The sequence below is a fragment of the Diabrotica undecimpunctata genome, chromosome 2 (genome assembly GCF_040954645.1).
Source record: "Diabrotica undecimpunctata isolate CICGRU chromosome 2, icDiaUnde3, whole genome shotgun sequence".
NCBI classification, from domain to species: domain Eukaryota; kingdom Metazoa; phylum Arthropoda; class Insecta; order Coleoptera; family Chrysomelidae; genus Diabrotica; species Diabrotica undecimpunctata.
This window is the reverse complement of record NC_092804.1, coordinates 96167866-96190266: the sequence shown is the minus strand read 5'-3', so window position 1 is coordinate 96190266 and position 22401 is coordinate 96167866. Positions and strand designations below refer to the sequence as shown.

Below are 22401 nucleotides of genomic sequence, written 5' to 3'. Positions count from 1 at the left end.
TGTCAAAGATCCTACGTATGAAGATCCATTTTCTGAAAACCGCAAAGCCCAGTCAGATTCCGATGAAGAACAACAACCACAAGCACAGTTACCTGGCATTCAAGACTTTCCGCAATCAGCCGTGGATAACCAGAAGTTACTTAATATTAATTCACCATCACCCGGAGTTGACGATCAGCCACCTAGCGTTGACGAGCACCCATCTAGCATCGGTGAGCAGTCTCCTAGTGTTGATGATGAATCGCGTAGTAGGTGTCGTAAAAGAAAAGCAGAACCGCTTTTATGGAAACGAAACCAGAGCAAGCTATTGAAAAACAAAGGTATGTCCTATACTTCTAAAATGGGTCCTGTATGTTTCGATAAATGTAAATTAAAATGTTCTACAGAGTTTACGTTTGAAGAAAGAAAACACATCTTTGAAAGGTTCTGGGAGTGCGGTGATCTGGAAATCCAACGACAGTTTATTCACGATCACATGACCAAGGTAGAACCAAAATATAGATACGTTCGTGAAGGTAGCAGTCGCAAAAATTACAATCACTCATTTTATCTCACTCGGAATAATAAAAAAACTAGGGTATGTAAAGTATTCTTCATGAATACCCTTGCAATCTCAAATACTATGATCAGAACCGTTGTCAAAAAACAGTCCGAAACTGATGTGCACCTTAAAGATAACAGGGGAAAACATAACAACCATAATACACTAGACTCAGAGCTGACCGATGGTGTCAAAGCACACATCAATTCAATACCCCGCATAGAAAGTCATTACTGTAGGTCGCGATCGACTCGGGAGTATATTGAGGGCGGGTTAACAGTAGCGGCACTACATCGACATTACGGAGACAAATGTGAATCTGAAGGTAGACCACACGTTTCATATCAAGTATACTACAACATATTTATACATGATTTTAACTTATCTTTCTGGCAGCCCAAGAAGGATCAATGCGAAGATTGCATGGCTTACCAAAACGCTGAAGATAAATCGTTAATACAAGAAACTTACGACGAGCACCTGAAGTAAAAGACTCTCGCTAGAGCTGAAAAAGATAGAGATAAAGAGCTTGTGAGTAATACCTTCGTAGTGGCTGTGTGCGACCTCCAAGCGGTGATGCCTTGTCCACGGGGTGATGTGTCGAGCTTCTGTTATACGTCTAAATTAAATCTACTTAATTTCACAGTAACCGAGCTCGGTACAAAGGACACAACTTGTTTTGTATGGCACGAGGGAGAAGGAGCCCGAGGTAATAATGAAATTGGCTTCTGTGTTCTAATGTATCTTAGAAAATTGAATGACAATGTCACGGAACCTTGTGATGTCACTTTCTATAGCGATAATTGCTGTGGCCAACAAAAGAACAAATTCATGCTGGCAATGTACCAATACGCAACTCAAGAATTGCCAAACATCAAGAGTATTACTCATGAGTTCCTAATAAAAGGGCACACCCAAAACGAAGGAGACTCTGTTCATTCTGTCATCCAACGCAACATTACGAGAGCATTGAAATCATCTCCAATTTACGTTCCAGACCAGTATATCACTCTGATTAAAACAGCAAAGAAAACTGGAAAGCCTTATACTGTTGAAGAACTGACACATGAGAATTTTTTTGACCTCAAACCTCTGTCTTCAGGAAACTACAATATAGATGATGATGGCAATAAATTCAAATGGACCGATATAAAGATTCTGAAGGCGGATAAAGTAAGCAATGGCATATTTTTCTTAAAAAGTTCCTACGAAGAGGAAGAGTTCAGGTCGGTATCTACGTTGAGAACACGCCGCACGAAGTCAACGGCAGTGCCTGATAATAATTTTACTCTAAACCAACTTTACACTGAAAAGCTTGCAGTTCCTGAAGCAAAGAAGCAAGGCATTCTAAAGCGAATCCAAAAAAACGTAGTGCCAAGATTTTATGAATCTTTTTATGATAATCTCTAAATTAGTGCACAAGTTACTGTTGTTAACTGATTTTTAATGTTTTCGTCAAGTTTTTTTTTATCCTTTACGAGCATTACGCTCAATGTAGTTTTAAGAAAACGTTTTATAAAAATATTTTTGTAAGAACCACGTTTATGTGCTTCATACGGTTGTGATTAGTGTAGATCATGGAAATGATTATTTTGAAGGTGTCTTTCTCCTTAGTGCCTTATTTTATAAGACTATAACTGCTAATAATACTATTTTAAGATAAAGTTACCTCTGTTTCTCTTAAAGGTTTTTGCTTAAAAGGTTGAGGGTTGAGTTTTGTTTTTAACGTAAATTTATTCCTCTTATCTACTACTATAGGTAATATTAAAGACTTAATTGATGATCTCATGATAAAATTAACAATTATTTGTTTTCCCTTAGCAAGTTTAGTATGTAGTAAGTTAGTATGTGCCTTTTTTTTTTTAAAAAATTGACATTTTGTAAGGTTGACAACCGAAAATAAAACTCAAATTTTCCTAATTATGGTGGTTTAATTTTTAAAATTTTGATGTTCTCGACGACAAAGTCTATATACAAAAATAACTTATTTGCATTTTTTCGACAGTCCATTCGAGCTATGGTTAAGATTGCTTTATTGATATAGGCTATTTAATTACGCATCTTTTGATACCAAAAAAATCTACCTAATACACATAGTTTATACAAAAATCATAAAGTAATCCAAATTATTTTTGTAAATGCCTCTCCTGTACAATTTGCTTATTTTGACTTGTGGTGCTTTTGTATTTAAAGAGCGATAATATATGAAGCGTGCATTTCCATAACGTTGTAAGTGCCAATATGCCTCATTTGGTTTTTTTAAGTTAAATGAGTTGCAAGTGCCATGTTCCATCCCCTAAAATTTATTTCATGTCGATATGGCTAGCGACGGCGTGAAAAGTGGGGATAAAGTAGCGGTGCAAGTCATAACGTTGTAAATATCGTAGTGCAATTCTGTTAAATGTAGAGTGGCGCATCAGTTACTAAATTATTTTTGTTTGGACGTGTTGGGTTGGGTTTAAACATAAGTATTTGGAACGAATATGGATGAAACTACAGAAAAACGGTCCAAAAAGAAAAGAAGAGTTGTTGATAGTTGGAAAAAATATAAAACCAAGAAAATGAGAAACTCTGGCGAAGAATATGTTTCTCTAGTCAATAAAAAGACCGTTACAAAGAAAATGCCACCAGCTGATGTAAGTATGGTTTAAAGAGATACCTATCTAAATAGACGTTAAAACATAAATAATTTTTTTTTGTTTAAATCTATCTAAATATTCCAAAATTGTTTTAGGTAAAATGCAAGTGTCTTAACACTTAACAGTTTGAGCGATACATTATTAGCAAAAAATTTTGCAAATGACCTCCCCTATTATCCCTTAAAAAATTAAAAAATTTCCATCGACCTACCAAACACCCTATATATATATATATATATATTTCTTTGTAGTACCAATTGACTTCTGGACGAAAAGTATTCCCATTTGGCATCCGTGAATATTCACGGGCCACAATATACAGCGAATTCTGTTGCGGTACCAATTGGCATCAATCGCTGTTGCGGTTTCTTTGGCATCGATTGGCTTTGGACCTTTAGCATCCATTGGTTTATGATTCAAGTCGACAATAATACCTAAAGGTTTCGGTGGAATTCTACCTGAGTCAATTCATCTGTTCAGTCATTGTAATATTTTGTTGTCGAAACGGATGTTTAAAAATTTACCTTGTTAGAGTATATTATAAAGTTATCTTTATCTATAAATTGTAGGCAGGTAGTTATTGCTTTTTTCGAGATTGAATATTTTTCTTTTAAAATTATGACAGCTTCAAATTTGATTTAATTTGCTAAATACTTTTATTTTACATTTTTTAAGCTCAGTAATTTAAAAATGTTTTATCGTCTTTTAACAACTTCTAGTCTGATTATTCCCTGAGTAAAAGAGCTCTGTTGTAATGAATTATTTGGTATTACTAAAGAAATTCTGGTATAGTAGGATTAAATGTTAAAATTAAATGTTACAATGATTGTAACTTTATGTCTTGGGCTGTTACGTCGCATTATGGGCTATATGGGCTGTATTTTCTCGTTCTTGTTCGTATTTCTCTTCGATTTGCATTTTCGATGACACTTTCCAATATTTTAGCAAATTCAAAGTCCATGAAAAATACTTAGAAAGCAAACAAAAGTACTTATAAGAATATACGACCATTTGATAACACTCACTGTGAAAATTTTTGCAAGTGAAGATGTTTAAGACAACAGACACATTATTGCCGAACGCAAAGTGCACATAACTTTCTCCTTTATTTTTTGGTATCTGACTTCTTACAACTGTGTGTATTTTTCTTTCCTCTGCCCATACTTCTCGTACGTCACTGAATCTGGTTTGATGTGGTATTATATAATAATAGATGCACAATCAAAACGAACCAGATTCTTTTACATTAAAAAGAGATAAAATATTATGTCCATATACTATGAAAAGCAATAATTAAAAAAGAGTCGTATTTTAACACATATTTGTTTTTCTTTAACCGTTTGTTAATAAATTATATATCAAAATTTATTCGACATAATGTATGTTTTATTTTAAGGCTGTAACATAAAAATCAGAATTACCTGTTATGAAGGCACTACATAGGTAATTATTATCTGTACCTAACAAAAACCAATTTTATCAAAATCAACCTAGTTTGAAATATATGGAGTCTCGATTATATCTCATGGTTGTTTTTGCCCGACGTAGAAAAAAATAAAATAAAATTACTGAAATCTCTTGGGAATTGAAGTACTCAAGAATTGAAAAGATGTTGAAATTACTGTAACTTTGAAGAAGTTGAAAATCAAATGTTTAAAGGTACACTTCTTTTAAACAAAATTCAGAATCAGTATTTTATCTCTTAACTTCATTAGAAGTGAATAATAAAGAAGTTATATACATACAAAAGGTTTTTGTAAGAAACACAGTTGCAAACATATAATTTACAAAATTTCTTGGTCTCTCTTTTTAAAATGGCGATACATAGCTTTCAACGTAAACAAAGTTTTAGGAGTAGTGTCCACTTAATAGCTTCTAATGGTAATAGTGGGTTAGGGACAATTAAAACCTAGTTAATGTTTAAAATTTGCCAATGTTTTTACTTTATTTTAAGTCTTTATCAAGGCTATACATGGCACATACCTATAATGGTACATAAAATGATCCATTGTGACGTTTGGGTTCACCATTGGAAAGTTGTCCGTTCTGCTTTGGGGACTGTGTCCTCTGACTATAAAATATAAGCGAAAAATTGCAATACACTCTTAACTGCTCAACATATCAAGGTGTTATAGCAGGTGTTCCGCGTGCAATGCTGCCATGTTCACATGTACAGCGTGGAAAACAAGAGTCATTTGCTGTCGGTTAAGGTTACCGAAAACCCAAGCAAAGCTTAACTTTTTGGATCAATAGCAACAACTACTCCAGTGACTCCAATAGTGAACATGGCAGCATTGCACTCGGAACACCTGCTATAACACCTTGATGTGTTGAGCAGTTAAGAGTGTATTGCATTTATTCGCTTATACTAATTGAACATCTTTGGGATATGTTAGATAGATGTGTCCCGAGGCGCCCACATCCACCTCAAATCCTTCAACAACTAAAAGAAACTCTAATCGAAGAATGGGAAAATATAGGTACCTCAACAAGATATCGACAGGCTTATACGCAGCATGCCACGTAGATTTCAAGCACTAATTCGCGCTGGTGAAAAATACACACGATATTAAGAATCAATTTTTCTTCATATCCTTACGTTAGAGATGTGGAACAACTGCTTATTCCATTTCATTTGTTGTAGTGTTTTCAAGTTGTTATTATTATCTTCAAAATGGTATGTAGAAATGGTTTTAATTTATTAAATTTATTTGAACAAAACATGATTCCTTTATTCAGGTAATAAGATTTCTATATTATTAAAATTATTAAGACGCAAATATGTGTGAGGCAAAATTAATAACAAACTATGAACGAATAAATAAACGAAACACAAATATAGAGATATCAGCAGGAGTGGTGAGAAAAGCAAAGAATAGTAGAAGGCAGGAGAGTAATAATATCCCAGTTAAAGACAAAAAATGATCCAGAAATTGAAATTTCATGACACTTTAATAAAATATAGGTAGAAGAGCGAGCACTAAATCCTACATATCTGATCTACCCGAAAATGTATTACTTTGCTATACTATAAAATACTAGTTATGTTTGGATCAACAGAAACAACTACTCCGAGGGCTAATACCCCTACCGGCATTGAATTATACTATTGATCCTATAGTCGCAGAACAACACAACCCATCAAGTGTGAAACGCCAAACAGCTGTTTCGGTCCGCCAGACCTCATCAGTGACGCTTGGCTTCTCCATTGGAAAGTTGTTCGTTCTGCTTAAGGGGACAAGGTCCTCTGAATCTCAAATGTAAATGAGAATGCAATCCACTCTTAACTGATCAACATTTAATATGTCATCACAGGTGTTCCGTGTGCAATGCTGCTAGGTCACCTATGTGATCAGTTAAGAGTGGATTGCATTCTCATTTACATTTGAGATTCAGAGGACCTTGTCCCCTTAAGCAGAACGGACAACTTTCCAATGGAGAAGCCAAGCGTCACTGATGAGGTCTGGCGGACCGAAACTGCTGTTTGGCGTTTCACACTTGATGGGTTGTGTTGATCTGCGACCATTGGATCAATAGTATAATTCAATGCCAGTAGGTGTATTACCCCTCGGAGTAGTGGTTTTTGTTGATCCAAACATAATTGGTTGGGTTTCGGTGACCTAAACCGATCAGCAAAGGGCTCTTGTTGTTCCAAGTTGTACATGGGTGACCTGGCAGCATTGCACATGGAACACCGGTGATGACATATTAAATGTTGATCAGTTAAGAATGGATTGCATTCTCATTTACATTTGAGATGCAGAGGACCTTGTCCCCTTAAGCAGAACGGACAACTTTCCAATGGAGAAGCCAAGCGTCACTAATGAGGTCTGGCGGACCGCAACAACTGTTTGGCGTTTCACACTTGATGGGTTGTGTTGTGCTGCGACCATTGGATCAATAGTATAATTCAATGCCGGTAGGGGTATTAGCCCTCGGAGTAGTTGTTTCTGTTGATCTAAACATAATTAATTGGGTTTCGGTGGCCTAAACCGATCAGCAAATGGCTCTTGTTGTTCCAAGCTGTACATGGGTGACCTGGCAGCATTCCACACGGAACACCTGTGATGACATATTAAATGTTGATCAGTTAAGAGTGGATTGCATTCTCATTTACATATAAAATACTAGCTTTTATCCTCGATTCGATTGTGATGGCGTCTTCTGCCGAGAATTATCCCTTGAAAATACAACTTTTTTTAATAAAATGTATCATCTGTGCTTATTTGTGTCCCTGTCAAAATTGCAAAAATAATCAATATGATCGGTTAAAAAGTTAAACAGGGAATGCGAAAAAAAAACAAGCCGACAAACACCTTACACTCACCTTTATAATATTAGTTAATATTTTCACAGAAACAAAGACAAAGCATAACCAGAGATAGATAAAAACTAAGCATCTTAACGAAAGAATCTTATTAACACAGCGCCAAACCACATTTTCAAAATTCACAACATTTTTAATGCATTTACAACCCCTAACATTAAATGCTTTTTAATACACAACGTTTTAGCAATGTGCTTCAAAAAATTATACACATGGCGCTGAGAAATAAGGTTATAAAACCTTTCAAAAAGAATAAAAGACTGCAGATAACAAGAAAGTAAGATAAAACCAATAATATATTGTAAATCCAAAAACTAAACAAAAAATATCCATTCTAAGAATTAAACTCAAACGCGAATCGACCAGATGTTACTCGAACCTTTATAAACCTGGAATCTAAGACAATCTAAGTGACTAACTGGCTTCCAAAATCGTATCACATCCTGTAGATGCCAATTGAACCGCTAAGCTGTAACGACATGAATATCGCTTCAACTCAATATACACAAATCGATGGTGGCGCTGCTTATTTTTTGCCTCGAACTACGATTTATTTACGAATCAAAAAACGGTCCAATTGGATTCCGGGTTCATATCGCGTAAAGAGCCTTATAATATCATCCACTATGCGTTTCTGATATTATTTTGAAGAGGTCAATTGGCATCCGAATACCGGATGCCAATTGACCAGCGGAAGCCAATTGAACCTACAACTTTACATGTGGGAAGTCAATTGTTACCGTAAATATATATATATATATATATATATATATATATTTATATATATATATATATATATATATTATATATATATATATTATATATATATATATATATATATATATATATATATATATATATATATATATTATATATATATATATATATATATATATATATATATATATATATTTTGTTATGTTTCTTCTTTTCCAACCAAAGAAAAATAAATAAAAAAATCCATCGAAATAAAATTTCAAGATATCAATATAAACAAATTGTATATAGTAATTCAAGATAAGATTTAGTGTAGATAAGAATAGAAAAACTTTTTCCGTTTCAAACAAAATTATCAAAAAACCTTTGTTTAGAATTAGAAGACATTTTACCTGTAAGTTAATCTTTTCATTGTTTGTATAGTCGAGTATTATCGAAAGGAAACAGTCGTTTGTCTCAAGATAGGGTGTGGTTCGTGAGTTTGGATACCGGCGTAACGAAAAGAAGTGAATAGTTTAAAGAAGGAGATAACAAGTAGATTAAAAGAGGTCCTTGTATCTACCGTGGGCATTTTATAAAGTATATGTGAAAGTATTCTTACGGCATCAAGTTGACAAAAGGAGGTCCTGGTGTCATAAATAAGTAGCGGAGTTTGGAGAAGTGAATCAGGTGTTTTTTGTGTAGTGTGCAGAAGGTTTGCAGAAACGTAAAGAAGGAGCCGAGGTGCCAAAGAGGGGAGATCACATCTTTGAGGAGACTGGACTTTTCTGGGTATGTTCCAACATACAACTCAAGAAGAAAATAAACTGTAAGTGTTTGTACAATTGAATTTTATATCTGTGAAGGATCGTTTCGACATCATGGTCATTAGCATTCAAATTTAAGAACTGAGGTTTTGTTAGGCTAATCAAAAGTTTAAAGTTTTGTGGTTTTTTTTTTCAAGTAAAGAAAATTTTAAGTAAAATTGGTTTTTCACGTAATATAAATGTATGTAGCTTTATAATCTTATTATCATAATAATTTGATTTATTTTCTTGTATGCTGATTGATAAGATAACGACAGAATTTAATAATTGTTTTATTCGTTCATATAAAATAAAGAAACGTAAATCTTTGTAATATAATATATTTGTATTCTTATCCTTTCTTCTCTATCCCGAGAAAAGACAACTAGAAAATCTTTTGAATCCATAGAACACAGGTAATATAAGGATTATTTTACTTTTGATAACAAATAAGTTATAATTCTTTTTTATTGGCTCAATAAACTAAGTTTGAACTCAAAATAAACAATCATAACAATATATATATATATATATATATATATATATATATATATATATATATATATATATATATATATATACCGCTAGTATTAGGCTAGTTGTTTATTTTGAAATTAATTAGTCTGTGTAGTGCTCTTTTTTTAGTTGCCTTGGTTGGTTTTTCTTACTTAATATATTCGTTATTTTCTCCCCTTTCATTTGCTATGTCGCATGTCATGATTCATTTAGTTATTAGTTTTGTACTTAGCCAGAGACCTTTTTAAGTCAATAAATCAAAATTTGTCTTTTAGTTAAACTATTTTTATCCACAGTGCCCTATGACATCTCGTATGTAACTATACATCCATTAATAATGAAGACACTATATGGTAGTCGCTTGGTTTTTTTTTCTATATTAGTATATTCTTTATGTCCTTAAGTTTCCTTTAACGCATTACATGCCTAAATCGGACCAATATCAAAGGAGATATGATGTAATGCCCTTTTGCCAATATTGCAATATGTGTTTTTTCTCTCTTAACATATTTGCTACCTCCTCTCCTTTCCAATGATGTATCATACGTCATGATCGGATGAAATATTCTACTCATAAAATACGCTCATAAAATGAGCAGAATAAATTTACATGACAAATAAAGCAGAAATAATATAGCAGCCTTTTTACAGGTATAGCTTTACTTAGTTTTATTTAACTTAACTTAATTTTATTTAATTGTTATTTAATTCTGTTATTTTGCTTAACTTAATTTAATTTTCTTTATTTCTATTTACCTTTAAATAATTTTATTTAATTTTATTTGATAATTTTATTTAATTTTGTATATTTTATTTAATTTTAATAAATTTTATTTAATTTTGTATATTTTATTTAATTTTAATAAATTTTATTAAATTTTATTTAATTTTATTTATTTTATTTAATTTATAATTTATTATAATAATTTATTTTATTTAATTTTATTTAATTTTATTTAATTTTATTTAATTTTATTTAATTTTATTTAATTTTATTTAATTTTATTTAATTTTATTTAATTTTATTTAATTTTATTTAATTTTATTTATTTTATTTAAGTTTATTTATTTTATTTATTTTATTTTATTTTATTTAATTTTATTTATTTGATTTAATTATATTTATTTGGTTTAAAACAAAGAAAACAAAACTACCATTTCAAAAGTATCTAAATAATTCCAAACATCGTCACACAACAGCTCCTTAAATTTTTAAAAATAGTCTAATATGTAATTAATATGCCCAGATGATGATGACAGTAAGTAGATGATAAAAAGTAAATTAGAAATAAATCAAAACTAGTTCAAACTAAAATCGAAAAAATTTACTCTCAAAATTTGTGTCATTACGTACATGAGTTTCCTTAAGGACATCGATTTGTACAAAAATATGCAAAGTTTACAAGAACGCCAAGTGTGTATTTAAATAATAAAAGCATAAATTATTAAGCTTCTGCCTATAATCAAACTAATTGCTGGTTCCTAAAAAAACTGATACGACTCTTCGTAAGATTTGATCATTTTGAGCAGTTTATTTTTATTGGTCTGACATTATATTATATTTATTGACAGACAAATAATAAAATAAACAAACAAACAACAAACAATTGATTACGTATGTTAATTCATAAACTGTAATAATTATTTAGGTCTAAATAATTTTGATATTATTTTAATACCTGCATTTTATAAATAGTATATAAATGATAGTTTTTGTATAAAATAGGGTTGTTGTTATTATTTTTATTATTATTAAGAAATAAAACAAACGACTTAACTCAACAACATATTAAAGCAAGAATTGTAACCAAATTAAAAGATAACTGGACACTATCAGAGGCAGCAAAACATTTTAACATAAGCAGAACCACAGTTAAAAAAAAATGGAGGAAACAAGAAACTCCCGAAAGAAAGCGAGGGTCTGGTAGGCCAAAACTATACTAAATTTAGGTATGTAAGAATAAAATGAATATTTTGTAATATCTCCATCAGCATTGATAACAGCTTGTAGTCTTCACTCCATCTGCCTGACAGGAACTATGAAATTGTCTTCAGCATTTTAAAGTATAAAATTACGCCGATGCAACCGTTTTATAATAACCCCCGACACATTCTCGATTGGGTTTAAATCTGGACTGCAGCTGGGCCATGGTAAGGTTTCGATGTTGTTATTCTGGAGCCACTGGTTTATTATATTTGAAGTGTGAACAGGACAAGTATCTTGTTGATGGATAAAATTATTTTCTGAATACAACTGTTTTACACTGGGAAACATGATGTTTTCTAGAATATTCCGATAAGTCTGCCCAGCAAACCTGCTATCAATACGCAATACCATTCCCATTCCTCTAGATGAAATCTATCCCCATACATTGGCGCTAAAATGACCAGTTGCTCGATATCTATCAACATATAAAGGATTAAATCTATTATTTTCTTATCTATACACCCCAATTTTGCCCTTTTTAAAAGATTGAAAAATTTTCTCATTTGTAAATATTACCCTGTCCCAACAATCTTGATTTTGTAGCTGATAGTTTAAAACAAATACAAGTCTTGATTGCTTCTGCTGTAGTGTAAGAGCTTGTTTTTTTGCTGCAGTTCGGTTTCTAAGACGCGGTGCTTAGATTATACATCAAGTTGTTGCCTTTCTTCCCAGAAACTGTGATATAATTCTTGCAATTTTCTAATCTTCAAAAGGATTCTCTTCTAATCTCTCCAAAAGCGTACGATCTTCATTAGCGGTAGATATTTTTGGTCTTTCAGAACCTTGCTTTTTTTCAAGAGTTTCTTGTTCGCTTCATCTTTTATTAAAATTAACTGTTCTGCTTACGTTAAAATGGTTCGCTACAGCAGATAGTGACCAACCATCTTCTAAATTCGTGACAATTCTTGCTTTTAATTCTTTGCTAGTGTGTGGAGCCATTTTTTGAGATTGAACAGATTAAGTTATCTGACAAATTTAAAGATTTGGCAGTGACAGTGGCAGTATGTAAATAATAAGTATTTATCCTTCAAAACCTATACTGCTCAATTTTCTACAAAATACGCTAGTTACAGTACAATGACTGCTACCATCCAGTGAATTCTACCACGTGGATTTCAACACGGGGCTACCGCTTGAACATTCTGGACTAAATTGCGACGTATCGAACAGCAAGATCAGCAATTATAAAATTATAAAAACACCATGTTAAAATCAATATTTTCAGTCTGATTTAATTTATTGTTGTCGTTACTGAAATCTTTGTAAGTCGAAAATAAAAGGTTTAATTGTGAGTTCAGTTTTTAAAAAAGTGTTTTTCCCAAGAACATTCAAAATTCGCTTTAAGAGTCGTATCCGTTTTTTTAGGGACCAGCTGTACATTATATTTCATCTTTTAATTCTACGTGTAAATCATCACAAAGTACATGTTTGGAGGTTAGACAATTCGTGCTAAACCGACGTAGTCAATTAAGTCATTGATACTGGGTTCGCTCATAGGTAGCACCATCACTCATAATTATGTAAACATACTATCCATCTAAAGGGAACGTGTTATTCTTAAAGGGAAAATGGCATTATTTGGCAATATGATTAACAAGTTTGCGTCTTCGTAGGAGAACGCTGTGACAGAAAGACTTAATATTTAAACATTTAAAAATTTAAACGCACAACGTTGAAATCTTAATTTGATCTACTTTCCTAGAGATTGAAAATATATTGAATATATCAATATAGTTTCTTTAGTAAAAATAACATTTAGTCAAAAATTGAGGTAAAATATTAGTTTATTAAAATGTTTTTAAGGCACTGCTAACGAACAATACACTTTTGGAAGAGATAAACTGATACTGCTATTAGGAACAGGAATAGCCTCTATATTATATATATATATATATATATATATATATATATATATATATATATATATATATATATATATATATATATTGTTATGATATGTAAAATCGAGAAAAATATTGGTTTGTTTAAAAATATTTCAAAGTTCAAAAACATTAAAATAATTCAGATAAGTAGGATAATATCCAACAAACATTTCGGAGAAGGAAAGTTATTAAATCTTTGAATTACCTGTACCAAACAAAATGTAAGCTTTACATCAATCATTTCTTTGTAATACTTCAGTTGACCCGCATAAGTTTAAGTGAAACAAAAGACAAATTGAAACGGGTTTTTACAAATACATTAGTGCAGTAATTAAAGACAATAGAAGATATTTTAGAAAGAGGTTTTTGTTAGTTTTAAGAATTATAGAAAATAATATTTGTAAATAAGTTTTAGGAAATTTTATAATTATAGGTACAAATTTGTTTGTTATCGAAATGAAAAAATGGGGAATTGTGACGAGTTTTGATTGGCGGAGATTGAAAAAGGTGGGATAAGGAAAGTTTAGCTAGATTGAGGAGAGAGAAAATATAGGCAGTTGGTTTCCAAGTCTTCAAGAAAGAACAGTGTTTGTTCTCTGTCGGTTCCCGAAATGTAGCAAGCAGTAGTGTTGAATGTTAGTGAGTTTTGTGGAGTTAGTGTATCTGACAGAAGCTGAAACAACAAAATATTGTAAGTCATATTTCTCTACTTATATTCCAAGAGTCACTGTTCAGGCCAACGAGAGATTCAGTTTATCGTAAAGAGAAGATATTCCAAGAGTCAATTTTTCACTCGGGCCAACGAGAGATTCAGTTTATCGAGAGGAGAAAGGCTATCATAATTTGAATGATTTGTGCTTTTGAAGGAGATCATTAAGGACGATATACTTGCAACAATCTGATGTAAGATTGCTGATTACATAGGGAGCGGTTGAGAGGAGATAATATAATCTACAAGGAACAAGGATTTGGACCACTCATCATCAGAGAGAGATAATTTTGTTTTCTGCAGTTTTTTTTCTTTTATTGATAACACAATTTTCACACGTAATTTAGAAAGGATATAAATATTTGGATTAGGAGAGTTAGAATAGTTTGGGATTTTGAGATTTCAATTAATATTGTTTGTACCATTAATTTTTGATTGTTCACGTACGGAGAACAAAATTTTGAGAATCCTTATATGAGATTTGTTTATTGAAAACTTTTGAGTGTGAATTATTTCATTATTTTTATTTCAATATATAGTGTTAGATCATATGTGTTTTTTATTATTCCGGTATTCTCTGGACCTTACCTTTCACATGTAATAGCATAGATATTGAAGCACGAATTTAACCCTGAGATAAAAGAATTAAAAATTGTGATAGAGTCATAATCATATCATTTAAATAATTTTAATTAATCAAAAAAATTAATTAGCTAATTATAGTTTGCGCACCAAGACTTTAAATATCACAATATATATATATATATATATATATATATATATATATATATATATATATATATATATATATATATATATATATATATATATATATATATATATATATATATAGTGGTTTTTCGGTCAAAGTGGAGAAATAAAAGACAAAGAAGGTGGCTACTTCATCTATTTATTGAAGACGTTTCGCTTTCTGCTCAGAAAGCATCATCAGTTCATTGTTCTTTTTAGATGAATTGATGATGCTTTCTGAGCAGAAAGCGAAACGTCTTCAATAAATAGATGAAGTAGCCACCTTCTTTGTCTTTTATTTCTCCACTTTGACCGAAAAACGCACCACTCTTCGAGTGTAACTTAGTTTATATATATATATATATATATATATATATATATATATATATATATATATATATATATATATATATATATATATATATGTATGTATATATATCTTAATATATATAAATCTCGTGTCACAATGTTTGTCTTCAATGGACTCCTAAACCAATTAACCGATTATAATAAAATTCGCACACCATGTGCAATTCGATCCAACTTGAGAGATAGGATAGTTTAAATCTCAAATTATAGTCGCAATTTTAATTTATTGCTAATTATTTGTCTGTTATTATTTGACAGTCACAATTATCTGTTAACCCCAAATGCTTCTAACAGATGTCGATACCTTTCGACTGGGTTGAGTAAGTAATCAATAGATGGCGCTGCTATGGTAAATCTACGAACGTGTCATATAAGATACATTTTAATAACATAATTACCACGTGTTGTTGACGCTATAAAATTAATTAAATTTATTTTGTAGCTAACGAAATACTGTATAATTCAATTATTTCCACTTTTTAAATTTTTGGTGTTAGCATAGCCGGCCACGTGTTACTTAGACTGAAGTGTAAATTGAATTCATATTATAATGAAGATAATACAGTGAAATTAATCCTGTTTTTTACTTATTTGTGCTTCATTGATCAAAACTTTATAATTTAATTTGAATATATGTATGTAAGTATTATCACATAATTATAAAATTTAATTAAAATGTCAATGCAAAAATGATACACAATTTCCTACACTTTTTCAATAGTTGTACAAATATTTTTTTTATTGTTTTTATTTAACCTCTATTAAAAAATATTTATCACTTATTATTTCAATGTGCTATGATAACAAGTTTTTCAGATTTTTTTTCTTATATTTAAACGATTAAATTAGTATTTCAATTCTTATTGAAATTATTATTTAAAATCTATAATTTAAATATGTACATGTCAGTATTATCACATAATTATAAAAGTTAATTAGAATAATTTTCAATTTTTCTTTTCTCATATTTAAACGATTAAATTATTATTTTCAGTCAAATGCCACCGAAAAAATCTAACCTCAACAACGCGAGCAGCAAAGGGTCACGACGCAAACGTGTTGAAAGAGCTCAGCAATTACCAGAACAAATCGAAACAAGAAATGCAGCTCAAAGAATCAGGACTGCAGAAAGTCGTGCACAAGAATCTCAAGAACAGCGTGACGAACGTCTGCAACAGAATATTACGAGAACAAGAGCGGCACGAGAACGAAACATAGCTACAGTACGAGTACTATATCGACAAAGGCAACGGATCAGCCGCTCATTAACACGTGCATCATTCGTTCGGCTTGCCTTTGAATATGCACCAGATATTAACTACTCAGCGCATTCAAAAATTGCTATCGGTGGAATGGATAAAGTATGTCAATATTGTCAGGCATTGAAATTTCGGAATGAAGCAGCCGGCATGTGCTGCGTATCAGGAAAAGTTGTGCTGTCACCTCTACCCGCTCCGCCGGAGCCTTTATTGTCCCTTCTTACTGGCAATTCAGATGATTCCAAATTATTTTTGCGTAAGATACGCAAATTTAATTCTTGCTTCCAAATGGCGTCATTTGGGGCAACTAAAATTTGCGATCGTGCATCCGATGGACGTAATTTTGAAACTACATTCAAAATTCAAGGCCAGGTGTACCATAAAATCGGATCACTGATGCCAATGCCTGATAACAATCCGAAATTTCTTCAAATTTATTTTATGGGCGATTGTGAAGAGCGCGTGACGACTCGGTGCCTGTATAATTTTATTGAACAAGCAGAGGAAAGAGCAATTGTGATATTATTGGAAAATTTTTTAGAAGATCACAATCAACTAATTCAATTGATCAAAAGAGTTTCGCCACGACTGCAAAATGACAATTATCAAATCGACATAAAAGCCGACAAAGTACCATTAGGTGAACATGCTGGTAGATTCAACGCTCCAACTGTTGATGAGGTTGCTGTTATCATGGTTGGTGATCCAGTTGACAAAAGATCTATAAAAATTACACGGCGAGACAACACTGTCAGTACGATTTCGGATCTACACCGTTCATATGACGCACTACAATATCCATTGATATTTTGGCAAGGACAAGATGAATATCACCTTAATATCAAACAGTATGATCCAAATACCGGTAAATTTGACAATTATCTATTTACTTTCTTACTGTATGTATAGATTTTAATTTCGTATTGTATTTTATTTTTTATTTTTTAAGGTGATTACAGAAATAATAAAGTTAGCTCAATGAAATACTACGCACACCGAATAATGGTTAGGCAACATCAAGACAATTATATCCTTCGATATCGTCTGCTGTTCCATCAATACATTGTTGATATGTATGCTAAGGTCGAAAGCGAACGCTTGCGATTCCTTCGATTCAACCAGGCAAAACTACGATCGGAAGAATATATTCACTTACGAGATGCTGTTGCTGGAAACATCGATGGAAATTTAAATCCCAATGACATCGGTAATGCTTTCATTTTACCTTCAAGCTACATCGGCAGTCTACGGAACATGCAGGAATACATACAAGATGCGATAACTTACGTACGTCATTACGGCCGACCGGCTTTATTTATTACATTCACATGTAATCCGAATTGGGAAGAGATACAAACTTTACTATTGCCAGGACAACAAGCCATTCATCGTCATGATTTAACTGCACGTGTGTTTAAACAAAAATTGAAATCCTTAATTGATTTTATTGTTAAATATTCAATGTTTGGTATCACACGTTGTTGGCTGTATACGATAGAGTGGCAAAAGCGAGGTTTGCCTCATGCCCACATTTTGGTTTGTCTTAAAGATAGAATCCGTCCTGAAGAAATCGATCAAATAATTTCAGCCGAAATTTCACACCCATTAATTGATCAAGAATTATTTAATATTGTCACCAAACACATGATCCATGGGCCATGCGGAGCTTTCAACATGACGTCACCGTGCATGGAAAATGGAAAATGTAAAAAAAACTTCCCAAAGCCGCATACGAATGACACGATCACGGATATTCATGGTTATCCAATGTATCGCCGCAGAAGTACTGAGAATGGTGGCCACACATTTACAATGCAACTGCCGAACTTTCCAAATCAAGTTGAGTTTGATAATCAGTGGGTGGTACCATACTCACCACTACTTTCAAAAACTTACAAAGCTCATATCAATGTTGAGCTTTGCAGTTCTGTTAAATCAATTAAGTATATTTGTAAATATGTAAACAAAGGCAGTGATTTGGCCATATTTGAAGTACAAAACATAAATAAAAATGACGAAATAGCACGATACCAAATGGGCAGATACATTAGCAGCAATGAAGCTATTTGGCATATTCTCAGCTTTCCCATCCACGAAAGAGATCCTGCTGTCCAACATCTGGCAATACATCTTGAAAAAGGTCAACGTGTATACTTCACTGAAAAAAATGTTCTCCAAAGAGCTCTCGAAGCTCCGAAAACGACTCTAACAGAATTTTTTACATTGTGTCAAAAACCTGATGTTTTTGGCCAATTCGCGAAGACATTGGTGTTTGGTGATGTTCCACGTTATTTCACATGGAACAAATCCAGTAAAAAATGGGAGCCACGGAAACAATGAAAACCACATCCTTCCATTACAGGCATATTCAAAGCTAAGACATTGGGGAGACTTTACACGGTACATCCAAAGCAACGTGAGTGCTTCTATTTACGTTTGTTATTGGTGAATGTTCCCGGACCAACGTCTTTTGAATTTTTACGAACAGTTAATGGTCGAGTATTCAATACATACCAGGATGCATGTCGTGAACTGCAATTGCTAGAAGAAGATAACCATTGGGACTTAACGCTTGCTGATGCTGCGTTGACATCAACACCGAATAACATTCGTCAGTTGTTTGCAATTATTTTGACGACATGTTATCCCTCGCAAGCACAAACTTTGTGGGAAAAATATAAAAATTGTATGACAGAAGACATCTTGCACCGAATTACACAAACAAATCAATGCCAAAACATAGATTATACACCAGAGATGTACAATGAAGCATTGGTCTTGATCGAGGATTTATGTGTTCTTATTTCAAATTTACCACTTAATCATTATGGTATGCCATCACCTAATCGTTCAGCCACCGACTTAGTCAATACCGATTTACTATTAGCAACAATTATCATGAACAGTGAACCATTACTGACAGCAGAACAAAAAATTATTTATGATCGGATTATGCTGGCTGTTGCTGCTGAACAAGGCGGTTTTTTTTTCTTGGATGCACCCGGTGGAACCGGTAAGACATTTTTAATATCGTTGATTCTTGCCAAAATACGGTCGCAACAAAAAATCGCATTAGCAGTAGCATCGTCAGGCATTGCGGCTACTTTACTGGATGGTGGGCGAACAACACATTCAACATTCAAGCTGCCATTGGACGTTCGTAATAAACCAGATGCAATGTGTAACATCAAAAAGAATAATGGAATAGCTGCAGTGTTGCGGAAGAGTTCTATAATAATTTGGGATGAGTGCACAATAGCACACAAATATTCACTTGAAGCATTAAACAGAACTATGCAGATTTAAACAGCAATAATAAACTTTTCGGTGGTGCTATCTTACTTTTGTCTGGTGACTTCCGGTAGACCTTACCGGTTATACCTCGCTCTACTTTCGCGGATGAGATTAATGCATGTTTGAAACAATCATTCTTATGGCGAAGTGTTGAAACACTACGATTGACCATAAATATGCGAGTAAAATTGCAAAATGATCCATCAGCACAAATATTTTCCGAACAACTACTAGATATTGGGAACGGTAAAATAGAACTGCAACCAAATACGCAATGCATTAAACTACCAGACAATTTTTGCACTGTTGTTCAGGATAAAAATGAATTGATTCAGAGTATTTTCCCGGATATACAGAATAATTATTTGAATCATGAATGGCTTAGTCAACGGGCGATTTTGGCAGCCAAAAACGTTGATGTTGACGAAATTAACTTCCAGATACAACAGTTGTTACCAGGTGATCTGATGTTTTTTAAATCAATCGATACTGTTTTTGATGAAAATGAAAGTGTAAATTTTCCGATTGAATTTTTAAATTCATTAGATATCCCTGGAATGCCACCACATAATCTTCGATTAAAGATTGGTTCCCCTATTATTCTCCTCCGTAATTTGAATCCACCTCAATTATGTAACGGTACGCGTTTGGTCATCAAAAAGATCACCGGAAACATTCTTGAAGCAACCATTTTGGCTGAGAAGTTTAAAGGAAAAGTGGTCCTGCTGCCACGTATTCCGATGATACCATCAGATTCTACCATATCCTTCAAAAGGCTACAGTTTCCAATTCGTTTAGCTTTCGCCATGTCTATAAATAAATCTCAAGGTCAAACAATGTCCATTTGTGGTTTAGATTTGGAAAATACATGTTTTTCTCATGGGCAACTATATGTTTCGTGTTCACGTGTTGGAAAACCGTCGAATCTATTTGTGTTAGCTAAAGACAGGTTAACCAAAAACATTGTGCACCGATTGGTGTTAAATTAAATTGAAATTGAAAGTATTTATAATTCAAAAAAATAGATATTAATGTTTAAAAGTTTAAGACTGTCTGCCTTGCCTACCTCATTTATGAGTTATTTACTGTATTATACTGTAATATACTTATATTTGTTATAAAATTAAATGGAAATAATAAATCTGATAAATTTTTATTTTGTACCTATTGATTTCTGCTTAATATCAAGTGTAAGAACATTTTAATTAATTGTGTTCAACGTACTTCCCCTTCAAATCTCAATCCAGTGAATTTGTATACCAACATCAACATTTTCGTCTTTGTTCGTAAATAATTTCATTGTACTAAAGGGTTATAGTAGTAGAAAGTCAAATAAGGAGATCACCATATTTTTTTACAAATACCATCTGTGTGAAAAAGCATAGTGGACTCCGTGACTGATGTTCTCTTATTGTTCCTTTTATATTGTTTACTATAATGTAATATAACAAAAACTTTAGCCACAGCAACGCGTGGCCGGGTCAGCTAGTGTATATATATATATATATATATATATATATATATATATATATATATATATATATATATATACATATATATATATATATATATATATTTATATATATGTATATATATATATATATATATATATATATATATATATATATATGTAAATATATATATAAATATATATATATATATATATATATATATATATATATATATATATTTATAATTATATTTAAAATTATTTTACTCACTCGATAACGATGACAATTATAAGTATGTAAATCGTCATAATTTACTTCATTAGACACTGAACCTGGTAAATATCGAAATGTTTTTACTGGTATAAATACTTTTTTCTTCTTACGATTACAACATTTTTTCTTTGGCATTTTTAAAAAAAAATAGACTTTTCATTTACTGCTAAAAAAATTTGACAAACAGTGACAACATATCTAAATTATGTTTTTGTATTGTTTCCTATTATTTGTTTATGATTTTATAATTATTTGTTTCTCTTTGCTATGGAAAAGTATTCTTCTTCTATTAAGTCCCGTCGTGTTAGATGAAAAAAAAGGCCTAACCTTGCATGGCGCGCGGCCACAAATTTTATTATTCTAACCTTCTGGGAGAGTAATTAGAAGTGTAAAACTAAAATCGCTATTGTATCCAACCGTTGCGTTAGCCGCTATCTTAAATTTGAAAATGAAAAAAGAGAACCATTTAGACTCAAATCAAAAATGGTAAGGACTAAAATTTTTGCAAATGCAATTTTCCACGATTAATTTTTCACAATTTTTTTTGTGCGGTCAATATTTTCCAAGTTGGAGGAAAATAGTTGAAGTGGGAGGAGGAAGCATAATTATCGAATTATCTCGTTTAATATTAACTTTACAACATGAATGTATATAAACAAAAATGAAGAAAATTATATTTATAGAATTTTGGTCATTTTTTTTTTACTAAAATTAATATTTGAGGTCGTCCGTATACAATAAAACAGAGAGCGTAAGACCTTGCGGAAATTGGTGACATAGAACTCAGTTTTGTTCAATGTCTCAGCCATTTCAAACTTTTCGACAAAACAGTACCACAGAATAAGAAACAATCAGGATGTCCACTCTCAGATGCCGCCTTTGAAGTTTTTCAGCACACGAT

At 32.0% G+C, this 22401-nt stretch overlaps 1 protein-coding gene across 1 annotated transcript in view; it reads right to left on the bottom strand.

The window, feature by feature from the left end:
• The window catches only part of LOC140434739 (uncharacterized), a 241287-nt gene extending 219571 nt beyond the window's left edge, over positions 1–21716 (bottom strand). Inside the window, exon 1 of the mRNA XM_072523228.1 lies at positions 21498–21716. Coding sequence (XP_072379329.1) covers positions 21498–21635 — 138 coding nt within the window. The 5' untranslated portion in view covers positions 21636–21716. The remainder of the gene's footprint in view (positions 1–21497) is intronic.
• Positions 21717–22401: the final 685 nt, after the last annotated feature.